We start from the raw sequence: 27,678 nt of genomic DNA on the forward strand, positions 1-27,678 counted from the left end.
ACATTATTTTAATGATTTGTCAGGTGGAAGCAAAGTCAGAAACACTGAAACACACATTAGTGCTTTTCTTCCTCTGATCTATTTTGAAAGCCAGACCTTATTTTAAAAGAGATTATTCATCTGTTAAGGCCTTGCAAACTGTAAAGTATTATTTAGTGTTGATTCTTGGTAAATATAAGGTCCCAAACACATGTTGATTTAACTAGGTAGAAGCAACAGCATGACGTTATAGAAAGGCTAGTGGCTATATTTTAGACCTTGGAGAGGTTTGGGCCCTCTTTCCAGAAGTACCAGATACTCATAATTTTGAACAGATTCCAGGGAATTCCTGAAACCACATCCTACGAATCTATGGACCCTAAGTTAAGGACGCTGCCTTCGGACGGCGCTGGTGGGGACATCGAGAGAGACCTGAGATTCGATTTCTTTTTAAATTCTCCGCCACATCCTGGGATTCTAGAATTCTGGTGCTGGGAGGACACAGGGGAAGATTTAAAGAAGCGTGCAGACTGGTTACGTAGTGTTCCGGTCAAACAATAGTGGGGACAACGTTAACATCTCTCACAGGCGCGTTGTGTGTTCTGAACGCCTCGATAATCCTGTGACGAAGTTACTGAAGCTCCGAGGGGGCTTAGTAGCTTGCCTAAAAGGACACAGCTCTGGAAAACCGATGGACTCCATCTTCCAAACCGGAGTCGGGCGGGGAACCGCGCGGGCGGAGGAAGGGGCGGGGCCGCGCACGCGCACCGGCGCCCGGGCGCCGTCGTCTCTGGGTTTCCTCTTGCAGCTACTCTTCCTTTCAGGCCAGTACGGTGGCCGACGGGAGCCAGACGCTGGGGATGAATGAAGGAGCTGGGCGCAGGTTGAAAAAGTCTCCTCGGCTTTTGCCTTCGTCCAGCCTGGGTTCTGCCCTGGTGCGGTGTTCCCGTCCTGCCCCCGGTCTTGCCCACCGCCCGGTTGAGCGCTTGGTGCCCAGAGCGGGTCGGGCACAGCTAGGGTGTGGGGATTCGGATTACCGCCTAGGCCCAACTTCGGACCGCGCTCTCGATTTCTGCCGCGGCCGCCTGTAGGACGCAGAATCCCAGTGGGGTCCCGTGAGGCTGGAGGGTAGATCTTCAGGTACGAAGCGTCCGCTTCTCAGGCCTCGGCGCGTCCCCCGGTCTTTGTCGGCGACCGGCTCGACTTCTCTCAGCCCGAGGGACCGGCTTCTGGTTCTGTCCGGGCCAGGACCGGCCTTGGCGCCTCTGCCCCAGCCGCCCAGCCCTCTTGTTCAAAGACCAGCTCCTCCTGCGTCAGAGCAAATCAGCGTGGCTGCCCACGCCTCGCACCCACGGTGCTGCCAGTCGGTCGGTCTTAAGAGGGGATGGCTCTGGCTAACTGTTGCTGCTTTTTTTTTTTTTTTTTTTTGGATGACTCTTGAGGACAGGCAGCTGCCCGAGTGGCGCTCCTCTTTCCCCGTGGCACAGCTCCTTGAACCTACACGTGTGCTTTTTACCCATAACGCAGGGGGTGCAGGGAAGAGTAGCCCTTAGAGCCATGAATGTGCCGTGGCCTGTAGCCAGCGAGGTGACTGTCTGGCGTTTCCACTGGTGGAGGTGGGGAGAGAAGCCGCAGCTCCTTCCCCGTGTCGGAGAGGCTTGTGAAACTAGGCGGGTGGGGGAAGAGGAGCCGTCTTAGCTGTGGCCGCTTACTTAGCTTTTGTGGCGCTGGGGGGACTAGTGCAGCGGTTTTAGAAAAGGCTCGCACAGGGATTTGGGTGATGACGGCTGAGCCTTGGATTTTGCCACTAACTAGTTCTAGTATGTTGGGCTTGTTTCTGTATCTCACCAGGCTTTGTGTTCTGTGGAAAAGGCTAGAAGAGGCATTAAATTCTCTGTTTTCTTATTTCCCCAGGTGGCAGTAGGAAGAGAGGCAGACAGAAAAAGCCTTGTCTTTGTGTCCAGAACGTTGCCAATTGAGAGGTCTGTAAGAAATGTACCCCATTTCCCAGGGTTTTTCAAAAGAAGGTGTTCACACCCTGTGGACGTTCTACCCCAACTCTCTCTCTTTTTGTCACTAGGATCCACAGTGATGATGACCGAATGTGCAAGCCTTCAGTTTGTCAGCCCATTCGCTTTCGAGGCAATGCAGAAGGTGGATGTGGTGCGCCTGGCGTCTTTGAAGTGATCCGGAACTAAGACTTCTCCTGCCCTGTTTGGTACGGATGGCGCTTTGTGCTCCTGCTGACCAGAGCCAGAGCTGGGCTCAAGATAAAAAAGCTTATCCTCCGCCTTCTATCTGGAGTGGAAGCCGTCAACTCCATCGTTGCGTTGCTGTCGGTGGACTTCCACGCTTTGGAGCAGGATGCCAGCAAAGAGCAACAGCTTAGGTAACGTTATGTTATACACTGGGCAGAGCAGGATGTGCTTAGATTGGCTGAGGAATAGGGCCTCGGTGGTTTCTCAGAGCTTGGAGAGCTCCTCCAGAAAACAGAATGAGAATGTAACTTCAGAGACTATTCTACTTAGGTCTTTTCTATTTGTAGTTAAAATCCTAGGGTGTTTAAAAATGTCATGTGGAAGTTTGGCCTTATTCTGTTGTAGTCCGGCTAAACTGATGTGGCCAGTTACTTTGTGGGAAGTGTTTAGGGTAATTCCCTCTAGATTGCAGGGGTGTATTACAGGATGTATTAGAATCATTTGTGCAGCTTTTTAAACTTTTTTTTTTTGAAGATTTATTTATTTATTTGAAAGTCAGAGTAAAACAGAAAGAAAAGGAGAGGCAGAGAGAAAGAGAGAGAATGAGAGAGGGAGGTCTTCCATCCACTGGTTCACTCCCCAAATGGCCATAATGGCTGGAGCTGCGCCAATCTGAAGCCAGGAGCCAGGAGCTTCCTCCGAGTCTTCCCATGTGGGTGCAGGGGCCCAAGGACTTGGGCCATCTTCTACTGCTTTCCCAGGCCATAGCAGAGAGCTGGATCAGAAGCAGCTGGGCCTCGAACTGGCGCCCTTATGGGATGCCAGCACTGCAGGCAATGGCTTTACCCGCTGCGCCAAAGAGCTGGCCCCCAGCTTTTTAAACTTTTGCTGGTTCACAAAGGTTCTGGGTAGATGTTATGTCCTCCCCCAAACTCCCCCATAATGAATCCAAGAGTAACCCACTAGTTTCAAGGGAAGTGATTGTTAACTTTCAGTTGTGATGTAGTCTTTATGTATGTAGGTTGTGAATCCCTGAGATGATAGGTAAGCTAAATAATTATCAGAAGTCATAGAAGGTATTTAAAATTTTTATGTTCTTTTGTTGGTTATTTTAATAAAAGATAATTTTTATGCATTGCTTCCACACAAGTGTTCTCATACGTGTTGTTTTATGTGTTTGTGCTTCATTAGGCATAAACTTGGAGGAGGCAGTGGAGAGAGCATCCTGGTTTCCCAGCTTCAGCATGGACTGACATTAGAGTTTGAACACAGTGATTCACCTCGGCGATTGCGTCTCGTGCTTAGTGAGCTGTTGGCAATCATGAACAAGGTGATTCCTTTTGAGCACAGCTCAAAGTATTGTGCTTTGATATCTACATATAGAAAGGTCGTAAAGAACAGGGCAACAAGGCAGGCAGGCTGTGTCCTTTCCTACTTGTATTTCTTTTTTAAAGATTTATTTATTTATTTGAAAGTCAGAGTTACACAGATTGAGGAGAGGGAGAGGGAGAGAGTTCTTTCATCCGCTGGTTCACTCTCCAGATGGCCACAACGGCCAGAGCTGTGCCAATCCGAAGCCAGGAGCCAGGAGCTAATTCCAGGTCTCCCACGCGGATGCAGGGGCCCAAGGACTTGGGCCATCTTCTACTGCTTTCCTAGGCCACAGCAGAGAGCTGAATCAGAAGTGGAGCAGCCGGGACTTGAACCGGTGCCCATATGGGATGCTAGCACTGCAGATGGCGCCCTTACCCACTATGCTACAGAGCCAGCCCCTGAACTTATTTTTCATCAGTTTGAAATGAATGAGAGAGAAATAAAGATAAAAAATGTGCTCTGTCATCTATCTGCTGGTTCACTGTTCATATGCCCTCAATATTTGGGCCTGAGCCAGGAGCTATGGACTCCATCTGGTCTTCCCTGTGGACAGAAGGGACTGAAGCACTTGAGCTGTCATTTACTACCTCTCAGGTACATTAGCAGAAGCTGGATCCCAAGCAGAGGCAGGACTTGGTCCCAGGCACTCTGCTCTAAGATGTGGGTGTTCCAAGGCAGCTTAACCCCCTGCAACACAACATCTGCCCCTGTATAGGGTCTTCTTGACTTTCATTTTAAAGATTTTATTTTGTTTATTTGAAAGGCCGAGTTAGAGAGAGAGGTATCTTCCATCTGCTGCTTTGCACCCCAAATGGCTGCAATGGCTGGGGCTAAGCCTGGCTGAAGCCAGAGCCTGGAGCTCCATCTGGGTCTCCCACATGGATGCAAGGGCCCAAGCCATTGGGCCATCTTCTGCTGCTTTCCCAGATGCATTAGGAGGGAGCTGAATTGGAAGTTATAGCAGCCAGGACTTGATCCAGCATCCATATGGGATGTCAGCATTACAGGCAGTAGCTTAATCTGCTGTGCCACAATACTGGCCCCATCTTGACATTATAAGGAATTTATCTCAGGATTTGTACAAATTAACCAAAGTTGATAATATTTTTATAGGATCTAATTTATAGTGAATTATAACAGAAAACCTAAATGATTCATTTAGACAATGGATGAGCCTCCATTACTTCATATATAACAGTGACTAGGAAGTATCAAAGCTGAATTAGAAGTAGGGTGATTGACTGAATTGTTCTTGTACCCTAATAGGTATTAAGGACACTGATGGGGTGTTTTTTTGTTTTTTTGTTTTTTGTTTTTTACAGGCAGAGTGGACAGTGAGAGAGAGAGAGACAGAGAGAAAAGTCTTTCTTTTTGCCCTTGGTTCACCCTCTCATGGCCACTGCGGCCAGCGCATAGTGCTGATTCGAAGGCAGGAGCCAGGCACTTCTCCTGGTCTCCCATGCGGGTGCAGGGCCCAAGGATTTGGGCTATCCTCCTCTGCACTCCCAGGCCATAGCAGAGAGCTGGCCTGGAAGAGGGGCAGCCAGGACAGAATCCGGCGCCCCAACCGGGACTAGAACCCGGTATGCTGGCGCCACAAGGCGGAGGATTAGCCTGTTAAGCCACAGCGCTGGTCGGGTGTTTTTTTTAATACCTCACTTGATGACTATAATAAAAGAACTGACTTTCGTGTTTAGGAGGTTTTCAGGTTTTTTCAGCTTTGTGCCCTTCAGCATATGGGAAATATGGTGACAAAACTACTGCATGAAATTTTAAAAAATGTTCATGGGTGTTTTTGTTGATCTGAGTTTTAACTCTGTTTACTACACAAATCTTTAGAATTGAACAGGAATTTGCCTTTGTTATAATGTGTAAATTTTGTATTTTTTGGCTTTTGTTAAGTGATGTTTTATGTAGGTAGCATCCCTATTTCATTTCTTTGTCTTCCTTTATCCTTTAATTCCAGTTGTCTCCAAATATTTAAATAGAAATTTATTTTTGAGACCAATACTGTTGGGTCTGAAAAGTAATTAATGTGAGTGCTAATTGTGGTTAAATTGGTTGAAATTGATGAAGTTCTGTATATTGTGCTGTAGTATAGTAGTGAAATATTAAGAGACATGGTGTGTGATCTCAATAAATACAAAAATAGTAAGCACTTTCATTCATTACCCAAATTATAGCAATTGTTATTGTTTTTAAAGATATATATATATATTTGAAAGGCAGAGTGATAGAGAGGGAGAGACAGACAGAAAGATGGAGAGATCTTCCATCCACTGGTTCATGCCTCAAATGTCCACAACAGCTGGGGCTAGGCAAGGCCAAAGCCAGGAACTTAGAACTCCATTTGAGTCTTCCATTTGGGAAGTACCTAAGTATGTTTCCTTTCCTGCTGTGTTGGCAGAAAGCTGGATTGGAAATGGACCAACCAGGACTTGCAGTGGCACTCTGATATGGGATATGGGATATAGGTGTCATTAGCAGTGACTTAATGCACTGCACCACAATATTGAATTTAATAGAGTTCCTGTCTTTTTTTTTTTTTAAGGTATCTGAATCCAATGGAGAATTTTTTTTCAAGTCTTCTGAGCTCTTTGAGAGTCCAGTGTATTTGGAGGAAGCTGCAGATGTACTTTGTATTTTACAAGCAGGTATTGTATTAAGTGCTAAGATACATTGTGAGTACATTTTCCTCTTAAATGATATTGTGTAACTTCTTAGCCTAGACTGTTGTGTTATTTTAAGAATCTTCTAATAAAAATGTATCCTAAAAGTTAAAGCAAAAATGATTGATAGTAGGAAAATTATTAAGTAAACTACATTATTGCCAGAGTATGGTATATTATAAAGATACAAAAATGATATATTTGATTTGGTGATTTTAATACCCATTAATAATTTTGGAAAATTTCTCCAGTATGTTAAATGAAAAAAATTAAAGGAGAAAATAGTAAGTAGAATCTAATCCCAATTTTCTTTCTATTTTTTTATTTTTTTGACAGGCAGAGTTAGACAGTGAGAGAGAGAGACAGAGAGAAAGGTCTTCCTTCCGTTGGTTCACCCCCAAAATGGCCGCCATGGCCGGCACGCTGCGGCAGAGCCAGGTGCTTCCTCCTGGTCTCCCATGCGGGTGCAGGGCCCAAGCACTTGGGCCATCCTCCACTGCCTTCCGGGGCCACAGCAGAGAGCTGGACTGGAAGAGGAGCAACCGGGACAGAATCTGGCGCCCCAACAGGGATTAGAACCTGGGGTGCCGGCACAGCAGGCGGAGGATTAGCCTAGTGAACTGCGGTGCCAGCTCCAATTTTCTTAGAAATTAAAACAAAAACAATATCCATGGGAGAGATTAAAATACAGTATATTTTTAACTTTGACGAGATAGAGATAATTTTATTCTTTTGCATTTTTATATGTTCCAGATTCTTATATATGATAGAAATAAAACGTGAAGGACATAAAAAGGCAAAGAAAGTGTTCATGAAAATAATTCTTTAGAAAAGCATTGTTTAGAAAAACTTTGTGCAATGTTCCATGTTGTACTGTTCAGTTCAGAAGCTGTTAGATGTGTGTTGCTAATGACTATCTTACGGGAAGCTCAACTCTATATGAAAAGAAAGAACTTTAATTGCTTTTCGATGATATTTGTGAATTGTCAGACTTTCAGTGTAAAATATAATGATCTCTTTAATAATAACCTTGACTTTATTTTCTTATAGAACTCCCTTCCTTACTTCCCATAGTGGATGTAGCTGAGGCCTTGCTACATGTTAGAAATGGTGCCTGGTTCTTATGTCTTTTGGTGGCCAATGTTCCTGATAGTTTTAATGAAGGTAATTATAATTTAAAAGTGGGATATTGAAGAGATTAACTTGGACATGTCCAGGACTTATTGGTTTGACCTAAGAAGAAACATTTAGGAGATTTTATTTTGGATTTTATTTTATTTTTTTAAAAATTGGGAACCGGCTTTGTGGCATAGCAGATAAAGTTGCTGCCTGCAATGCTGACATCCCACATGGGTGTCAGTTTGAGACCCAGCTGCTGCTCTTCTGATCCAGCTCCCTGCTGATGTACCTGGGAAAGCAGCAGAAGATGGTCCAAGTACTTGGGCCCCTGGCACCCAGGTGGGAGACCTGGAAGAAGCTCATGGCTACTGGCTTCAGCCTGACCTGACCCTTGCTGTTATAGCCATCTGGTCTCTCTCTCTGTCTCCCTCTCTCTCTAACTTTGCCTTTCATATAAATAAAATCTTTTAAAAAACTGTGTATATTCATTTGAGAGGCGGAGGGATACAGAGAGAAAAAGAGCATGAGAGAGAAATATATAGAGCTCTCCCATCTGCTGGTTAACTCTGCAAATGTCTGCAATGGTCAGGACTGGGCCAGCCTGAAGCTGGAGTCCAGAGACTCAGTCCAGCTACCTTACATAGGTGGCAGAGACCCAAACACTTGAGCCATCACCACTGCTTCCCAGTGTCTGCATTAGCAGAAAGATGGAGAGGAGCTAGAGCCACAAGTTGAACACAGGTATTCTGATGCAACCATCTTTTTTTTTTTTTTTTTAAGATTTATTTATTCTTTTGAAAGAGTTACACACAGAGAGAAGGAGAGGCAGAGAGAGGTCTTCTGTCTGTTGGTTCACTCCCCATTTGGCTGCAGTGGCTGGAGCTCTGCCGATCCAAAGCCAGGAGCCTTTTCCGGGTCTCCCACGTGGGTGCAGGGGCCCAAGGACCTGAGCCATCTTCTACTGCTTTCCCAGGCCATAGCAGAGAGCTGGATCATAAGTGGAGTGGCTGTGACTTGAACTGGCACCCATATGGGATGCTGGCACTGCAGGTGGCAGCTTTACCTGCTACACCACAGGGCCAGCCCTGCAGATGTCTTAAGTGGTAGATTCAATGCCTGCTCCATCAGATTTTTATTTTTTGAAAGTTTATCAGTGGGGCCAGTGTTGTGGCATAACCTGCAAAGTTTTTTTTTAAATATTTATTTATCTATTTGAAAGTCAGAGTTACACAGAGAGAGGAGAGGCAGAGAAAGAGAGAGAGGTCTTCTGTCTGCTGGTTTACTCCCCAGATGGCTGCAACGGCTGGAGCTGTGCCGATCCGAAGCCAGGAGCTTCTTCCGGGTCCCCCATGCGGGTGCAGGGGCCCAAGGACTTGGGCCATCTCTGCTGCTTTCCCAGGCCATTGCAGAGAGCTGGATCAGAAGTGGAGCAGCCAGAACTCAAACCGGTATCCATATGAGATGCCTGTACTGTAAGCAGCAGCTTTCCCTGCTATGCCACAGTGCCAGCCCCATTTAAAGCTGCTTTCTGTGATACCAGTATCCTATATGGGTGTCGGTTTGAGTCCCAGCTGCTCCTTTTCCTATTGAGCTCCCTGCTAATGCATCTGGCAAAGCAGCAGAAGATGGCCCAAGTTCTTGGCCCGCTGCACCCATGTGGGAGACCTGGAAGAACTTCCTGGTTCCTGGCTTCCATCTGGCCCAGCCCTAACCATTATGGCCATTTGGGGAGCAGAGGGAAGGTCTCTCTCTGTGTGTGTCTCTCTCTCCCCCTCTCTCCATCTCCCTGTAAGTGTGCCTTTCAAATAAAGAGAAAGTTTACCAGTGAGCATTCACTATAGAATTTTGAGTTTAGAGATTTCAAAATTATATTGGCTTTGATAATTTAAGTTTAGAGAGTATGTAGGAACAAAATACTTTTTTGCCTTTAGTCATCAGTGCTATAATATGACAGTAAAAAATACCAAGGAAGTAGAAGATTTAATTCCCATTGTCTGGGAGCAAATGGGGTATAGACATTTGTGAAACACTCAGAGAGTAGTTTGAGGTATAGGTAGTCAGAAATAACAGCATTCAGACTCTGGGTTTTTAACTTTATTTTGCTGTCAGTTTGCAGAAAAGCATAGGATAGAAGTTGAGAAGAATCATCTAAAAATTTCTATGTCTATTGCAAGCTTCTGGGTCTGAGTGATATAAAAATAAAAGCATATATTAAGCAAGGTAATTTGTGAATTGTGAGCTAAGAGGGAAAAATACTAGGTCTAGGGTCATAATTCCTGGCTTTTGTCACACATTCTGTGATCACAATCAAAATATTTAATTCTCATCTGTAAAATGGGCCTATTATAACATTTCCTTTATATATACATATATATATTTAATGATTATTTATTTGAAAGATAGTGACAGAGGGGGATTAGAGGCAGAGAGAGAGAGAGAGAGAGAGAGAGAGAGAGAGAGAGAGAGAGAGAGATCTTCCATCTGCTGGTTCATCCCCTAAAAGCCTGCGATAGCCAGGGCTGGGTCAGGCCAGTGCCAGGAGCTAGGGACTATCTGGGTCTACAATATGGGTGGTTGGAACCCAAGTACTTGGATCATCATCTTCTGTCTCCTGGATCCTGGAAGCGTAGGCAGAACTATATCCCGGGTACTCCTGTATGGGATGCAGTTGTCCCAGATGGCAGCTTAGCTTGCTGTGCCACAGTCTGATCCCTCTCTTATATTTCTGGAGATTTTTTGAATATCACATGATGTGTGAAACTCTTTGTAAACTGTCAGTGTGTTTTATCAGTTCCTGAAAGAGGATTTTTGACATCTGAAAACTTAGTAGTGGATTTAGCTGTTTCTCCTTTCAGTCTTGTTGGTTTTTGCTTCATGTGCTTTGAAGTTCTATTATTGGATCCATGTGCATTTAGAATTGTTTGTTTTGATTAAGTTAGCCTTTTTCCTTCATTCTGAAATATTCTATTTTTCTGATATGTTCCTTCTTTTGAAGCCAGATTTATCTGATAATAATATAGCCATGTCAACTTTCTTATGATTAGTGTTTGGCTAGACTAGTATTTACTTTTCTTTCTTTCTTTTTACAATTTATTTATTTATTTATTTATTTTTATTTTATTTTTTTGACAGGCAGAGTGGACAGTGAGAGAGAGACAGAGAGAAAGGTCTTCCTTTTGCCGTTGGTTCACCCTCCAAAGGCCGCCGCGGTAGGCGCGCTGTGGCCGGCGCACCGCGTTGTTCCGTTGGCAGGAGCCAGGTGCTTCTCCTGGTCTCCCATGGGGTGCAGGGCCCAAGCACTTGGTCCATCCTCCACTGCACTCCCTGGCCACAGCAGAGAACTGGCCTGGAAGAGGGGCAACCGGGACAGGATCGGTGCCCCGACCGGGACTAGAACCCGGTGTGCCGGCGCCGCAAGGCGGAGAATTAGCCTAGTGAGCCGCGGCGCCGGCCCCAATTTATTTATTTATTTGAAAGGTAGAGTTACAGAGAGAAAGGGAGAAACAGAGAACGAGAGAAAAAGCTTCCATCTGCTGGCTGGTTCACTCCCCAAATGGCCGCATTAGTCAGAGCTGGGCCAAACTGAAGCCAGGAGCCAGGAACTTTTGAGTCTCCCATGTGGGTGCAGTGGCCCAAGCACTTGGGTCATCTTCTGTTTTCCCTGGATGATTAGCAAGTAACTGGATTGGAAGTGGAGCAGCCAAGATACAAATCATTGCCACATGGGATGCTGGCGTCACAGGTGGCACCTTTACCCGCTTTGCCATGCCGGCCCCAGTAGTAGTTACTTTTTCGTGTGTACATCATTCCTTTGTGTAGTTTCACATTTCCTTCTGTGTTATTTCCCCTTAGCTTAAACTGCTTCCTTCATTTCTTGTAGTGTAGATTTGTTGGCAATAAGTTTTCACAGATTTCTTTGGTTTGGAAGAACTCTTCATTTTGCTTTCTTTTTTATAAGATATTTTCATTGGGCATAAAGTTGTAGGTTGACAGTTTCTTAAAGGCGTGGAAGGATCTCTGGGATGGGTGTTGTGGTACATCGGGTTAAGTTGCCACTTGGAATACTGCATCCCATATTGGAGTGCCTGGAATTCAGTTCTATCTCTGCTTCGCATCCAGCTTTCTGCTAATGTACATCTGGGAGGCAGCAGGTGATGGCTCAGTACTTGGGTTGCTGCCCTTACTTGGGACCTCTGGATGGAGTTCCGTGTTCCTGACTTCAGCATGACCCAGCCCTGGCTGTGGTGGGCATTTGGGGAGTGAATCAATGGATGGAAAATTTCTCCCTGTCCCCCTGTTGCTCCGCCTTTTAAATAAATAAATAAAGGCTGGTGGTGTAGCGGTTAAAGCTGCTGGCAATTCCATGTGAGCACCACAGTTCATGTCCTGGCTGTGTGCTTCTGATCCAACACCCTGCTTATGGCCTAGAAAAGGCAGTGGAAGACAGCCTAAGTATCTGGGCCCCTGACACCCCCGTGGGAGACTCGGAGGAAGCTCCTAGCTCCTGGTTTAGCCTGAGCCAGTGCTGGCGGTTGTGGCCACTGGGGAGTGAACCAGTGGATGGAAAATCTCTATCTCTTTCTCCCCCTCTCTCTTTCAAATAAATAAATCTTTAAAAATAAATAAATAAACTTTTAAAAAAGATAGCATTCTATTGTGTTTTTTTGTCTTTGTTCCTTCATAATGTTTTTCTCCTCTGGTTACTTCTGTTTGTTTATTATCTTTTTTCCTGTGGTTACTTTTGAGATTTTCTCTTTTATGTGGTGTGTCTTTGTATGACATTCTGTTTGTATTTGTCCTGCTTGAGGTTCATTGAACTTCTAGGTTCATGAAAAAATTTCTTCAAGTTAATTTTTGCCTACCATTCCCTTTTCTTCTTTGTACAACTGTAGTTGCAAATAAGTTTGACAGTATGGTACTGCCCCATGGGTTTCTCTTTGTGTTTTAAATCTCTGTTAATTCTTTGCATCATTTTGACCATTTTTAATGCTGTGCTTTCATGTTCCCTGATCTTTTCCTTTAGTGTCTGATATTCATAAATTATTGATTCTTAAGGCTGAAAAAATGGTTTCTGACATCTTACTTATGAAACTTAAAGTAATAGGGACTCTTAAATATTTAGTTTGTAGAGGCCTGATCAAAAATGGAGAACGACAAGATGAAGAAAGTCTCGGAGGAAGGCGCAGGACAGATGCCTTACGCTTCTTATGTAAAATGAATCCTTCTCAGGCTCTCAAGGTCCGGGGCATGGTGGTAAGAAACCTGCTGTTTTTAAGAGACAAAGGGCTTTTTATCAGGATGAAGAATTTTTCTCCAGATGCCTTTGGAATCTTGTAGGTGTTGGGAATTTGAATTATATTCTGGGGGAGTTATTTTCCTCTTTGAGTTTTTAATGTTTGTGAGATTTCTTCCTCTGAATTTCTTCCTCATCTTTTGTTGTATGACCTGGAGTTTAATTTGTTTTCTTGGTTGTGTTAGGTAGAAGAGTGTCACTTGCCAGGTCTTGGAGTGGCTTTGACATTGGATCATACTAAAAATGAAGCATGTGAAGATGGAGTGAGTGACTTGGTTTGTTTTGTTAGTGGTTTGCTTCTTGGAACAAATGCGAAAGTCCGGACTTGGTTTGGAACTTTTATCCGAAATGGACAGCAGGTGAGGGTTAAAAATCGGTAGAGGCAGAAGATCAGGATATTTTGATGATTACTACAAGGGCAAAATTTCTTTAAAATGCTGTGATAGTAGTTCATGCTGTGATAGTAGTTCTCAAACTTAGTTTCTGGGACTTCTTTACATTTTTAAAAATCTCTAAGGTGTGAAAGAACTTTTGTTTATATGGTTTTTAGATATTGATATTTGCTGTATTGGAGATTGAAACTGAAATATTGGAAATACTTAATTCACTTAGAAAGAATAATCTTATTAAATATGAACATAACTTTCTTATTTAATATAACATATTTTTAGTGGAAAGTATTTTTCAAAACAAAAAAAGTTTAGTGAGAAGAATGGCATTATTTTAGAATTTTTCAAATCTCATCAAGCCTAGTTTATAGAAGTTTTTGGAAAAGTACACTGTACACTTGTGAGAGAATGGGAGAAAAGTGACAAATAACTGGATTATTAAGGAAATGTTTTTGCCTTTCTGGACCTTCTGAAAGAGTTTTAGGGAACTCTTGTGTTCTGAGTTGCACAAGAACTGCTGCATTAGATTTTCAGAATAAGTTGTTCTGTAATTTTAACAATTATATGATGTGTGTACATAAACACATATATACATAATATATTTTATTATAAAATATACAAAACAAAAATTTACCATTTCATCATTTTTAAGTGTACAATTCAGTGATGACGTTAACTATATTCATAGTGTTGTATAACCATCACTACTATTCATTTCCAGAACATTTTAATCATTCCAAACTGAAAGTCTGTACCCATTAAATAATAAACTCCTTATAGCTCTCTTCCCTGTACCTCTGGTAATCCCCATTCTACTCTCTGTCTCTAGATTATACCAATTTTGGTATGTCATATGAGTATAATCATAGACTATTTGTCATTTTGTACCTGGAATATTTTCAGATTTTTCCATGTTGTAGCATTTATCAAAACTTCCCTCCTTTTTAAGGGTGTATAAAGTTCCATTGTATGTATGAGGGCCCTTCAAATATTTCATGGAAAATGGAATTGGAAGAAAAGTTCAGGGACAGGCACTTAACCAGCAGTTACGATGCCTGCATCTCGTATTGGATTACCTTGGTTTGATACACAACTCCAGCTCTGACGCCATCTTCCTGCTAATGCAGAACTTCGGAGGCAGTGGTGATGGCTCAAGCAATTGGGTCCCTGCCACACATCGGAGACCTGGATTGAGTCCCTGGCTTTAGCGAGGCCAAAACCTGGCCATTGCCTGTATTTGGAGAGTGAACCAGAGGATGGGAACTCTCTCTTTTCTGTTTCTCTGCCATTCAAATAAATAAAAACTTAGAAGGTAAGTTTATTTTGGTGCAAGAAATATTTTGAATTCATGAATATGGATAGTCTTTTTAAAGGTCACAAAAATACATGTTATGAAATAACTGCATAGATTTAAAATTTTTTTCACCAAAAAATTATATTTTATTAAATATTTTTTTCTTTTATTTGAGAGGCAGAGAGAGGAGGAGAAAGAGAGTTTCCATCCAGTAGTTTAATCCCCAGATGTCTACAACAACTGGGGCTAGGCTGGGGCAAAAGGGCTTCCACATGGGTATTACAAACCCAATTACTTGAGCCATTACCACTGTCTCGTCTCCCAGGGTCTGTATTAGAAGGCAGCTGGAGGCCGGCGCCGTGGCTCAATAGGCTAATCCTCTGCCTGTGGCGCCAGCACACCGGGTTCTAGTCCCGGTCGGGGCACCGGATTCTGTCCCGGTTGCCCCTCTTCCAGGCCAGCTCTCTGCTGTGGCCTGGGAGTGCAGTGGAGGATGGCCCAAGTGCTTGGGCCCTGCACCCCTTGGAAGACCAGGAGAAGCACCTGGCTCCTGGCTTTGGATCAGCACGGTGCGCTGGCCGCAGTGCGCTAGCCGCGGCGGCTGTTGGAGGGTGAACCAACAGCAAAGGAAGACCTTTCTCTCTGTCTCTCTCTCACTGTCCACTCTGCCTGTCAAAAGAAAAAAAAAAAAAAAAAAAAGAAGGCAGCTGGAGTCAGGAGGAGGTAGGAACTGAACCCCATTTAACTTTACTGTGGGACATGGGCATCTAAACTGCAGGCCAAATGCCATATATATATATATATATATTTTTTTTTTTTTTTTTGACAGGCAGAGTGGATAGTGAGAGAGAGAGACAGAGAGAAAGGTCTTCCTTTTTGCTGTTGGTTCACCCTCCAATGGCCGCCGCGGTAGACGCGGTGTGCCAGCGCTGCAAGGCGGAGAATTAGCCTGTTGAGCCGCGGCGCTGGCCCAAATGCCTTATAATTTAATTCCGTTTTTCCACAGACTCTTTAAAGTACCCTTATACGTACCACATCTGTTTTAGCTCTTCAACCTTTTACTGGCTATGTATATACTTTGCAGCAATTGTCCTTTGTATGCAATAAGCTTTCTCCTTTGAATTTAATGTTATTATTCAAGCTGGTTTATGATACTTTGCTTAGAAACCCTCTAAGATAATAAGCAGCTAACATTTGCCTAGCTCTCTATAGTTTTCGTCTTTTTTTTTTTTAATTTTATTTATTTATTTATTTATTTTTTGACAGGCAGAGTGGACAGTGAGAGAGAGACAGAGAGAAAGGTCTTCCTTTGCCGTTGGTTCACCCTCCAATGGCCGCCGCGGCTGGCGCGCTGCGGCCGGCACACCGCGCTGATCTGATGGCAGGAGCCAGGTGCTTCCTCCTGGTCTCCCATGGGGTGCAGGGCCCAAGCACTTGGGCCATCCTCCACTGCACTCCCTGGCCACAGCAGAGAGCTGGCCTGGAAGAGGGGCAGCCGGGACAGAACCGGCGCCCCGACCGGGACTAGAACCCGGTGTGCCGGCACCGCAAGGCGGAGGATTAGCCTAGTGAGCCGCGGCGCCGGCTACGTCTTTTTTTTTTTTTTTTTAAGATTTATTTATTTGTTTGAAAGGCAAAGTTGCAGAGTGGCAGAGGCAGAAAGAGAGAGAGAAAGAGAGATCTTCCATCTGCTGGTTCATTCCCCAAGTGACCGCAATGGCTGGAGCTGGGCCAATCGAAGGCAGGAGCCTGCAGCTCCTCCTGAGTCTCCAATGTGGGTGCAGAGATCCAAGGACTTGAGCCATCCTCCGCTGCTTTCCCAGGCACATTAGCAGGGAACTGGATTGAAAGTGCAACAGCTGGGACTCGAACCAGCGCCCACATGAGATGCTGTCACTGCAGGTGACAGCTTAACCCACTAGGCCACAGTGCTGGCCTCAGCTCCCTATAGTTTTGACTTGCGTTCATATTTGATTTCTTTGCTTCTTTCATTAGTCTGCTTAACATTTAGTGCCTGCTACATGTCAGATACAATGTTAGGCTCTGCAGAGTAAGAGATGACTAAGACATTATCCTTTCCTAAGGACCTGTGGGGTTTATAAATGCTTAATTATAAGAGCTCGATAAGGTAAATATTAGTAAAGTATTAATTTCCTTGTCACTAAGGAAATTGGAGGTCAGAGAGGTTGATTGACTGAATTACTGAAAAGTCCCTGATCATCTGATAGTAAAGCTTAAGGTTGATATTCAAGGTCTTTTATCTTCAAATTCTGAGTACTTTCTGCTAAACTACATTGCGTATTTAAAAGTGATTTAAATACTATGCAATTCAGATTGCTATTCATTTAGTCTTTGCAACTGATCCAAATAAGAATGACTAGAGCATTCTTCAAACCCATGGATTTGGAGGCTGTTTTATTGGTTCAAATAGGATTTTGCAGTTAAGGCAGCCTCTTCAGATGGGTCAACGTCAGGTGTTTAAATGGAGAGCTCTTTGGGGGCGGTGTTGTGGCGTAGTGGGTAAAGGTGCTGCCTGTGATGCTGACTTCCCATATGTGTGCTGGTTGAAGACCTGGCTGCTCTGATGCTGATCCAGCTCCCTGCTATTGTGCCTGGGAAAGCAGTAGAGGATGGCTCAACTGTTTGGGACCCTGCCATCCATATGGGAGACCTGGAAGAAGTTCCTGACTCTTGGCTTCAGTCTGGCCCAGCTCTGGCCATTGCGCCCTTTTGGGGAGTGAACCAGCAGATGGAAGATCTCTCTCTGCTCCCTCTCTCTGTAACTCTGCCTTTCAAATTAATAAGTAAATAAATCTTTAAAAATGGGGAGCTCTGTTTGAGGTTGCTTTTTAAATTTATATTTGTTTTAAAACTTTAGATACTTTCGTTTATCTGAGAGGCAGAGATCTCCTTTACGCTGGTTCACTCTTCAGATGCCCACAGTGGCTAGAGGGCTACATTCTAGAACCAGGAACTCAATCCATGTGGGTGGATTATCACATGGGTGTCAGGGACCTAACGACTCGAGTCTTCGCTTGCTGCCTCTGAAAGTGCGCATTAGCTGCATGAGCTTCCTTAATGCTCCATGCTCTCTTCCATTTGTGATTTCCATTTCTTGCAGAGAAAGAAGGAGACCAGTAGTTCTGTCCTTTGGCAGATGAGAAGGCAGCTGCTTCTGGAGCTGATGGGCATTCTTCCCACAGTAAGAAGTACCCGCATTGTGGAGGAAGCTGATGTGGACATGGAGCCCAATGTGTCTGTGTATTCAGGACTGAAAGAAGAGCATGTTGTGAAAGCCAGTGCACTCTTACGTCTGTACTGTGCTTTGATGGGGATCGCTGGACTCAAGTATTCAATAATTTGATATTTTACCTTCTTGTCATTTTACTTTCTTGTTTCTAATCTCAAGAAAGTGAGCCAAGGGCCTTTTATTCAGAACATTTGGGTTTTTTATTTGAATAAGATAGTGAGCTGGCCTATGTCAAGAATAAAAAGTCAATCATTCCCAACAAGGATTAATTAATCTATTTTAGTCTGGTTATAAATAGAATTATGTAAATATGAGAGGGGCCAGAGAAATTTATCCACTTCTAATGATAGTATGACGATACCTATGATTTTACCCCAGTCTTGCATAACTGTAGTGAATGATCTGTGAGATCATTTAGAACAGATAATGGAACGAAGAAACTGTGCAATATGAATGTAGCAATGAGCCAAAAAATGGCACTTAAATCAAACATAAACTGAAGAAATAACTGTGAGAATGTTGACACTCCCACCATGTGAGTGTAGATATATAGCCAGAAGAACTTAGTGAAGACAGACTTGTTTACAGTCATGGGAAAAGTGATTGTGACAAAAGGATGATAGTATCCTAGATGGTGTGATACTGGCAGAAATTTCACATTAAAAGAGCTATCTGCTATTTCATGAGTAAAAGTATAAAGGATAAATTCTTGGGAGGTGACCCAAACTTAGAAGGGGTACGACAATTCACCAAGGCACAGAGAGGATGCTTAGTGTGTATGATAAATTATGAAATGAAAAAAGCAATGGCTATTCAAACCACTCTTCAATGAGGATTTTACAAAGGAATAAAGCATTCTAATTCCCACTGTTTGTAATGTTTTCAATTACAGAGTGTCATATAACTATTAGTTTTATTGTTGTTTTCCATATCGCCATGCATTATAACTGACAGAGTTTGGAGTATTTTGACAATTTTAAAGGTCAGAAAATAATTGTAGTTTGTACCCTTCATTATTAAAATCGTGTTGCATGGTTTCAGCTTGCTTGGTCATTTTTATGGTCCTACATTACTGGGCAAAATGAGGATTACCTATATTTGTGTCTGAGGATTAACCCTGCAGTTGCAATTTCTCGACACTTTTTTCTTTTTTAATGATTCATTTTATTTATTTGTAAGGCAAAGTGACAGAGAGAAAGGGAGAGGGACAGAGAGAGAGAGAGAGAAAGATAGAGAAAGATAGGTTCCATCTGCTGGCTGTAATAGGTAGGGCTAGACCAGGCTGAAACCAGAGCCCAGAACTCCATCCAGTTCTCCCATTTGAGTGGCAGGGGCTCTGCTGCTTTCCCAGGTGCTTTAGCAAGGAGCTAGATCAGAAGTGGAGCAGCCAGGGTTTGAACCACACTCCACTATGGAATACTGGCATTGTAAGCTGTGACTTACTGCTGCACCACAACACTGGCCCCATTGCTTTTGATTTGAACAACTTAAGAAGGCAAATATTTTGTAACTAGTGAGGTATCATTGTAAAATTAAAAATTTGCTTCTGAAAAGTAAAACTGATGGGAAGTTCATGCTTTCTTACCCCTACTTAAAAAAGTGAAGCCTAATAATGTATTCCTTTTCAGACCGACTGAGGAGGAAGCTGAACAGTTACTCCAGTTGATGACCAGCCGTCCTCCTGCTACACCAGCTGGGGTTCGCTTTGTTTCACTTTCCTTTTGTATGCTGCTGGCCTTTTCTACACTTGTCAGGTACCTTACTATATAACTTGCTCTCTGTTTTTTCTAGGTCTACTTTTATTTACTTACTAAAATGCATGAATAGGGGCCAGTATAGTGGAACTGCGAATTGAGCTGCTCGTTGTAATGCCAGCATCCCATATCAGAGTGCAGGTTTGAGTCCCAGCTGCTCTGTTTCTGATCTGCCTTCCTGCTGGTGTGACTGGGAAGCAACAGATGATGGCCCAAGCACCTGTCTTTGTGCCATCCACGTGGGAGACCAAGATGGAATACCAGGCTTCTAGCTTCAGCCTAGTCCAACCCTGCTTGTTGTGACCATTTGGAAAGTGAACCAGCTGATGTAAGATCTCTCTCTCTCTTTCTCCCTCTCTCTTGCTCTCTCTTTCAAAGAAAGCAAGCAAAGTATTTTTAACAAGTGCATATATGATGTTAGATTAAAGCTTACTACAAAAATTGGCATAGTTTAGGCCGGCGCCGTGGCTCAATAGGCTAATCCTCCGCCTAGCGGCGCCGGCACACCAGGTTCTAGTCCTGGTCGGGGTGCCGGATTCTGTCCCGGTTGCCCCTCTTCCAGGCCAGCTCTCTGCTATGGCCCAGGAAGGCAGTGGAGGATGGCCTAAGTGCTTGGGCCCTGCACCCGCATGGGAGACCAGGAGAAGCACCTGGCTCCTGCCTTCAGATCAGCGTGGTGCGCCGGCCACAGTGGCCATTGGAGGGTGAACCAACGGCAAAAAGGAAGACCTTTCTCTCTCTCTCTCACTGTCCACTCTGCCTGTCCAAAAAAAAAAAAAAAAATTGGCATAGGTGTGGGCAGTCATAGTATCTTTTTGTTGTTGTTGTTGTTAGCTAATAAGCCATGTGGCTTCTTTATTCCATTTTAAGGTTTAATTGACAGTCACTTGTATGTACAGCCAGGGTACAATTGGCTATTTGGACATCTACACACACCCAGGAAACTATCACCCCAGTCAAGAAAATAAGCATGTCCAGTGGTTCCTTTGTGCCCTTTCTCATCCCTCCTCCCACTCTCTTCCCAGCCCCAGCTTTTTTTTGTTTTTAAAGATTTGTTTTATTTGTTTGAAAGACAGAGTTACAGAGAGGTGTAGAGACAGAGAGAGAGGTCTGTTTCTGTCTTCCCCTGTCATGTAACTCTACCTCTCAAGTAAATAAATAAATCTTCTGAAGACTTTAAAAAAAGAAAAGGAAAAGAAATAGAGAACTTCAATTTAATCTTCTGGTTCTCCCCAAATGGCTGCAACAACTGGGGCTAGGCCAGGTCGAAGCCAAGAGCCAGGAGCTTCTTCCAGGTCTCTTGTGGGTGCAGGGGCCCAAGCACTTGGGCCGTATTCTACTGCTTTCCCAGGTACATTCACAGGGAGCTGGATCAGAAGTGGAGTAGCCAAAGCTCCCAACCAGCGCCCATATGGGATGCTAGCTCTGCAGGCCAAGGCTTTATCCCACTGTGCCACAGCACCGGCCCATGATCATAGTATCTTAATAAAAAGATATTTATGTCTCATTTTGTCATTATCAGAGTTTCCCATGAACACCGTTTAATGGAATTAAAATAGTTCTTCAAGATTTGTTAAGGCTAGTAACAGCCCTTACTCCCCTCCTCTCTGTTTCCCCTTTCCTAGGGCAGTTCTTTCCCTTGTTTTGGGTGATTTTCTTTTATTAAGATTTATTTATTTGAAAGGCAGAGAAAGAGAGAGGGAGAGGGAGAGAGAGATCTTCTGCTGGTTCCTTTCCCAGATGCTACAGTACCCAGGGCTGGTCCAAGCTGATTCCAGGAGCTCAGAACTTCATCTGGGTCTCCCACATGGGTGGTGGGGACCCAAATACTTGGGCCATCTTCTGCTGTTTTCCCAGTCACATTAGCAGGGAGCTGGATTGGAAGTACAGTACCCAGGACTCAAACCAGCATTCTACATTAGATGCCGTCATCCTAGGCAGCAGTTTATTTTACTGTGCCACAGTGCTGGCCTCTTGGTTGATTCTTTTGCATTTTGCTACTAAATTTTTAATAGCATATTTGTATTTTATACATCCTGATTTTGTTCTTTTAAGTATTACTTGTTGAGTTCCCACTGTTAAAGATGAGGATTTAATTCTGTCCTAAACATATCCATACATCCTTCCTATTTTCTTTTTTGATTTTTTTAAAGATTGATTTATTATTTATTTGAAAGGAAGAGTTACAAAGAGGCACAGTGAGAGAGGTCTTCCATCTGCTAGTTTACTCCCCAAATGGCCACAATGGCTAGAGCTGGGCCTGTTGGAAGCCAGGGTCCTGGAGCTTCTTCTGGGTCTCTCACATGGGTGCAGGGGCTCAAGGACTTGGGCCATCTTCTACTGCTTTCTCAGGCATATTAGTAGGGAGCTTGGATCAGAAGTGGAGCAGCTGGATCTTGAACAGGTGTCCATATGGGATGCCAGCACTGCAGCTGGTGGCTTTACCTGCTACGCCACGGCTCTGGTACCATCCTTCCTATTTTCCCATTTTGCCAGTACAGTTAACAGTGATTTTTATTAGATCAATAATAATTTATGGCCGGCGCCGTGGCTCAACAGGCTAATTCTCCACCTTGCGGCGCCGGCACCCCAGGTTCTAGTCCCAGTCGGGGCATTGGATTCTGTCCCGGTTGCCCCTCTTCCAGGCCAGCTCTCTGCTATGGCCCGGGAGTGCAGTGGAGAATGGCCCAAGTGCTTGGGCCCTGCACCCAGCCCTGCTTGGCTCCTGTGTTCGGATCGGCACAGTGTGAAGGCCGCAGCGCGCCGGCTGCGGTGGCCATTGGAGGGTGAACCAACAGCAAAGGAAGGCCTTTCTCTCTGTCTCTCTCACTGTCCACTCTGCCTGTCAAAAAAAAAAAAAAATAATTTATATTATTGTATAAAGCACTACTGAGAGCTCAGCTATGTAAAAGATGATTTCTTGTAAAATATTTTGCCTTAATAATTATATATTTATTTATATTTGTTTATTTCTAAAGATTCATTTTAATTATTTGAGAGGCACAATGACAGAGATATCTTGCTTCTGCTATTTCATTCCCTGAATGCCAGCAGTGGCCAGAGCTGTGCCAGCCTAAAGTCAGGCATCCAGAATTCTATTCAGGTCTTTCATACAGGTAGCTGGAATCCAAGCACTTGAGACATCATCTGCTGCTTTCCCAGGTACTTTAGCAGGAAGCTGGGTGGTAGTGGAGTAGCTAGGATCCAAAGCACCACTACAATATGAGATTGCAAGTGGTGGTTTAGCCCATTGTGCCACAATGCCTGTCCCTGCTTATTTTTTAAAAAGATTTATTTATGTATGTATTTGAAAGGAAGAAGAGTGACAAAGATTTCTTTTTCTTTTTCTTTTTTTTGTTGAGATTATTTATTTGAAAGGAGGGGAGACATACAGAGGAGAGAGAGAGATATCTTTTATCTGCTTGTTCATCCCCCAAATAGCTGCATTGGCCAAGGCTGATCCAGGCTGAAGCCAGGAACCTGAAACTCCATCTGGGTCTCCCTTGTGAGTAGCAGAGACCCAAGCAGTTGGACTATCTTCCCGTGTTTCCCAGGTGCATTAGCAGGAAGCTGGGTTGGAAGTAGAGCAGCCAGCATTCGAACTGGAGCTCTTTGAGGATGCCAGTGTCATAGGTGGCAGCTTAACTTGCTGTACCACAGTGCCAGCCCCAGAGATATCTTGTATCTACTGGTTCACTCCCCAAATGGCTGCTACAGAGAGGGCTGGAACAGGCAAAAGCCAGGAACCTGGAACTGCATTTGGATCTCCCATATTGATGTCAGGGATCCAATTTCTTGGGCCATCATTTAAAACCCTCTAGGGTACACGTTAGCAGGAAGCTGCATAGAAAATGAAGGTAGCGGGGGCCAGGGCTGTGGTAAAGCTGCTGTCAGCAACACTGGCATCCCATGTGGGGGCTGGTTCACATCCTAGTTACTCTGCTTCTGATCCAGCTCCTTGCTAATGTGTTTGGGAAAGCAGCAGAGGATGGCCCAAGTGCTTGGGCCCCTGCACCCATGTGGGACACCCAGATGAAGCTCCTAGCTCCTGGCTTTGGCCTGGCTCAGCCCTGGATGTTGTGGCCATCTCAGGCGTGAACAGGCAGATGGAAGATCTCTTTCTGTGCTTTGTTTCCCCCTCTCTGTCCATAACACTGATTTTCAAATAACATAAATAAATGTTAAAAAAATAAATGAAGGTAGGACTCCAACTCTGATCCTCTGACATGGGATGTGGGCATCCCAAGCAAGGGCTTAACCCATTGTGCCTCAACATCTACCCCTAAATGATCATCTTTCTCTTGTGCCTTACTTTTGTCTTCTGCTTTTTTTTTTTTTAAACAGCTTTATTGCAATCTAATTTAATAGCATAAAATTCACCCATGTGCAGTGTACAATTCAGTGTTTTATTATATGAGAATACTTCAAAAAGTTAATGGAAAATATATATTGTGAAAAAAGTATTCATGGATATCAAATATTTTGCATCCAAACAAACCTGTATTTTAATTCCACTTTCCCATGAATCTTTTGAGGTATCCTTGTATTTACAGAGTTAAACAACCATTACCACAATCTGATTTCAGGACATTTTCTTTTATTTTTTTATTTATTTATTTTGACAGGCAGAGTGGATAGTGAGAGAGAGAGACAGAGAGAAAGGTCTTCCTTTTTGCCGTTGGTTCACCCTTTAATGGCCGCTGCGGCTGGCGCATCTTGCTGATCCGAAGCCAGGAGCCAGGTGCTTCTCCTGGTCTCCCATGCGGGTGCAGGGCCCAAGGACTTGGGCCATCCTCCACTGCCTTCCCAGGCCATAGCAGAGAGCTGGCCTGGAAGAGGGGCAACCAGGACAGAATCCGGCGCCCCAACCGGGACTAGAACCCCGTGTGCCGGCGCCGCAAGGTGGAGGATTAGCCTGTTGAGCCACAGCGCCGGCCTATTTGTTTTTTTTTTTAAGGATTTATTTATTTATTTGAAAGGCAGAGCTAGAGAGAGAGGAGAGATCTTCTATCTGCCCGTTTACTCCCCAAATGGCCGCAACATCCAGGGCTGATCAGAGTTCTGGAGTAGACTCCTGTCTTGCCTGGAGAGTGAAGGCCTGTCTAGAAATCCATAAATAGTGTTTTTAAAATTAAAAAAATTTTTTTTTTAATTTTTTAACTTTTATTTAATAAATATAAATTTTGAAAGTACAACTTTTGGATTATAGCGGCTTTTCCCCCCAGAACCTCCTTCCCACCCGCAACCATACCATCACCCACTCCCTCTCCCATCCCATTCTTCATTAAGATTAATTTTCAATTATCTTTATATACAGAAGATCAACTTAGTATGTACTAAGTAAAGATTTCAACAGTTTGCACCCACACGGATACACATAGTATAAAGTACTGTTTGAGTAGTAGTTTTACTGTTAATTCGCATAGTACAACACATTAAGGACAGAGATCCTGCATGGGGAGTAAGTGCACAGTGACTCCTGTTGTTGATTTAACAATTGACACTCTTATTTATGACGTCAGTAATCACTCGAGGCTCTTGTCATGAGCTGCCAAGGCTATGGAAGCCTCTTGAGTTCACAAACTCTGACCTTATTTAGACAAGGCCATAATCAAAGTGGAAGTTCTCTCCTCCCTTCAGAGAAAGGTACCTCCTTTTTTGATGGACTGTTCTTTCCGCTGGGATCTCACTCACAGAGATCTTTCATTTAGGTCATTCTTTTGCCACAGTGTCTTGGCTTTCCATGCCTGAGAAACTCTCATGGGCTTTTTAGCCGGATTCAAATGCCTTAAGAGCTGATTCTGAGGCCAGAGTGCTCTTTGGGCATCTGTCGTTCTATGGGTCTGCTGTATATCCCGCTTCCCATGTTGGATTGTTCTCTCCATTTTAATTCTATCAGTTATTAGCAGACACTAAATCTTGTTTATGTGATCCCTTTGACACTTAATGCTATCATTATGATCAATTATGAACTTAAACTTATCATTTTGACTAGTAAGATGCCATTGGTACATGCCACCTTGATGGGATTGACTTGGGATCCCCTGGCATGTTTCTAGCTCTACCATTAGGGGTAAGTCCGAGTGAGCATGTGCCGAACTTTACAGCTCCTGCTCTCTTATTCCCACTCTTATATTTAACAGGGATCACTTTTCAATTAAATTTAAACACCTAAGAATAATTGTGTGTTACATAAACAGTATTAGCAAGGAAGGATTAAAGGTTTGTAGAACTCAGCTTGCAATATAATCTCCCACTGGGGCTGGTCCTGTGGCATAGTAGGTTAAGCTTTTGCCTGTGGCATCGGCATCCCATATGGGCACTGGTTCCAGTACTGGCTACTCCACTTCTGATCTAGCTCCCTGCTAATGGCTCGGAAAAGCAGTGGAAGATGGTCCAGTTGCTAAGTTCCTGCACCCACATGGGAGACCCAGAAGAAGCTTCTGGCTCTTGGCTTCAGATCAGCCCAACTCCAGCATTGTGGCCATTTGGGGAGTGAACCAGCAGATGGAAGACCTCTCTTGCTGTCTCTCCCTCTCTCTTTCTATAACTCTGTTCTCAAATAAATAAATCTTTTATTTGTTTATTTATTTATTTTTTGACAGGCAGAGTGGATAGTGAGAGAGAGAGAGAGAAAGGTCTTCCTTTTGCCATTGGTTCACCCTCCAATGGCCGCTGTGGCTGGCGCATCTTGCTGATCCGAAGCCAGGAGCCAGGTGCTTCCTCCTGGTCTCTCATGTGGGTACAGGGCCCAAGCACTTGGGCCATCCTCCACTGCCTTCCCGGGCCATAGCAGAGAGCTGGCCTGGAAGAGGGACAACCAGGATAGGAAGCGGCGCCCCGACCGGGACTAGAACCTGGTGTGCTGGCGCCGCAAGGTGGAGGATTAGCCTGTTAAGCCATGGCGCCGACCAAATAAATAAATCTTAAAAACATAATCTCCCACTTAATTCTCCTACTTTCAGAATGGTATTTTATATATATGTATATGCTTGTCTGTTACTTCACACATGTAGTTTTCCATCTCCAGAAAATAATTGCCAGTCGTTTCTTTCCTGGGGGAGGGATTTTCACCTGGTTGTATAGAATGGAGGAGGTGATTTGAGGTCTTCTATTTATATTTAGACTGTCAACGTTTCTGTTTTTTTTCTCTTTCACTCTTAACTCCTAAGCTGCTTGGGACTGTCATTTCTCTGTCAGGAGTTCGTGGCTGTCTTGTTGTTTTTTTTTTTTTTTTTTTTTCACAGGCAGAGTTAGAAAAAGAGAGAAAGGTCTTCCTTTTCCGTTGGTTCACCCCCCAAATGGCCGCTTCGCGCAGATCCGAAGCCAGGAGCCAGGTGCTTCCTCCTGGTCTCCCATGCGGGTGCAGGGCCCAAGCACTTTGGCCATCCTCCACTGCCTTCCCGGGCCACAGCAGAGAGCTGGACTGGAATAGGAGCAACCAGGACAGAATCCGGCGCCCCGACCGGGACTAGAACCCAGGGTCCCTGGGCCGCAAGTGGAGGATTAGCATAGTGAGCTGCGGTGCCGGCCCCTGGCTATCTTGTTTCTTCTTCCTCATATTTTTTTCTTTTTTAAAGATTTACTTATTTTTGGAAAGGCAGGGTTATAGAGAGAAGTTTTCCATTTGCAGGTTCACTCCTCAAATGGCTGCACTGGCTAGGGCTGGGCCAGACCAAAGCCAGGAGCCTGGAACTCCATCTAGGTCTATCATTGTGGGTGGCAGGGGCCCAAGCACTTGGGCCATCTTCTGCTTTTCCAATAGGAAATGGAGCAACTGAGATTTGAACTGGTGCTTATATGGGATATTGCTTCGCTGGTGGCTGCACCACAACACTGGCCCCTCTTGTTTCATGCCTAGTCCTCATTTATTACTCTATAATTGAATTCTAAGCTCAAGGTTTCTGTAAATTAAATTTCATTTTTCAGGGAACAGATGAACTAGCTTGTCATTTTTTAGTACTAAATTTGTGATCTTTTGATGCTCGAATTTGTTACTAAATTTTTTTTTTTATATATGAAATCAGTATCAGGCTGGCGTTGTGGCTTAATGGGTTAAGCTGCATCCTGAGACTCAGGCATTCCATATGGGTGCTGGTTCGAGCCCTGGCTGCTCCACTTCTGATCCAGCTCCCTGCTAGGGCACTTGGGAAAGCAGCAGAACATAGCATAAGTTCTAGGACCCCAGCACTGATGTGAGAAACCCAGATGAATCTCCTGGGCCCTGGCTTTGTCCTGGCCCAGCTCTGGCCACTGCAGCCATTTGGGGAGTGAACCAATGGATGAAAAATCTCTCTCTACCCCCCAGCCTCTGTAACTTTACCTTTCAAATAAATAAACAAAAAATCAGTTATTGATA

The 27,678-nt window shown here is 44.1% G+C and overlaps 1 protein-coding gene across 1 annotated transcript in view; it reads left to right on the top strand.

Moving 5' to 3' along the window:
* Positions 1–778: 778 nt before the first annotated feature.
* Positions 779–27,678, top strand: part of INTS2 (integrator complex subunit 2) — a 67,463-nt gene continuing 40,563 nt past the window's right edge. The window contains 12 exon segments of the mRNA XM_062215822.1: positions 779–1,119; positions 1,894–1,961; positions 2,060–2,160; positions 2,162–2,251; positions 2,253–2,368; positions 3,369–3,507; positions 6,103–6,205; positions 7,271–7,384; positions 12,462–12,592; positions 12,818–12,991; positions 17,437–17,663; positions 19,194–19,319. Of these exon segments, the coding sequence (XP_062071806.1) occupies positions 2,071–2,160; positions 2,162–2,251; positions 2,253–2,368; positions 3,369–3,507; positions 6,103–6,205; positions 7,271–7,384; positions 12,462–12,592; positions 12,818–12,991; positions 17,437–17,663; positions 19,194–19,319 (1,310 nt within the window). The 5' untranslated portion in view covers positions 779–1,119; positions 1,894–1,961; positions 2,060–2,070.

The sequence above is a fragment of the Lepus europaeus genome, chromosome 18 (assembly GCF_033115175.1).
Source record: "Lepus europaeus isolate LE1 chromosome 18, mLepTim1.pri, whole genome shotgun sequence".
Classification (NCBI taxonomy): Eukaryota; Metazoa; Chordata; class Mammalia; order Lagomorpha; family Leporidae; genus Lepus; species Lepus europaeus.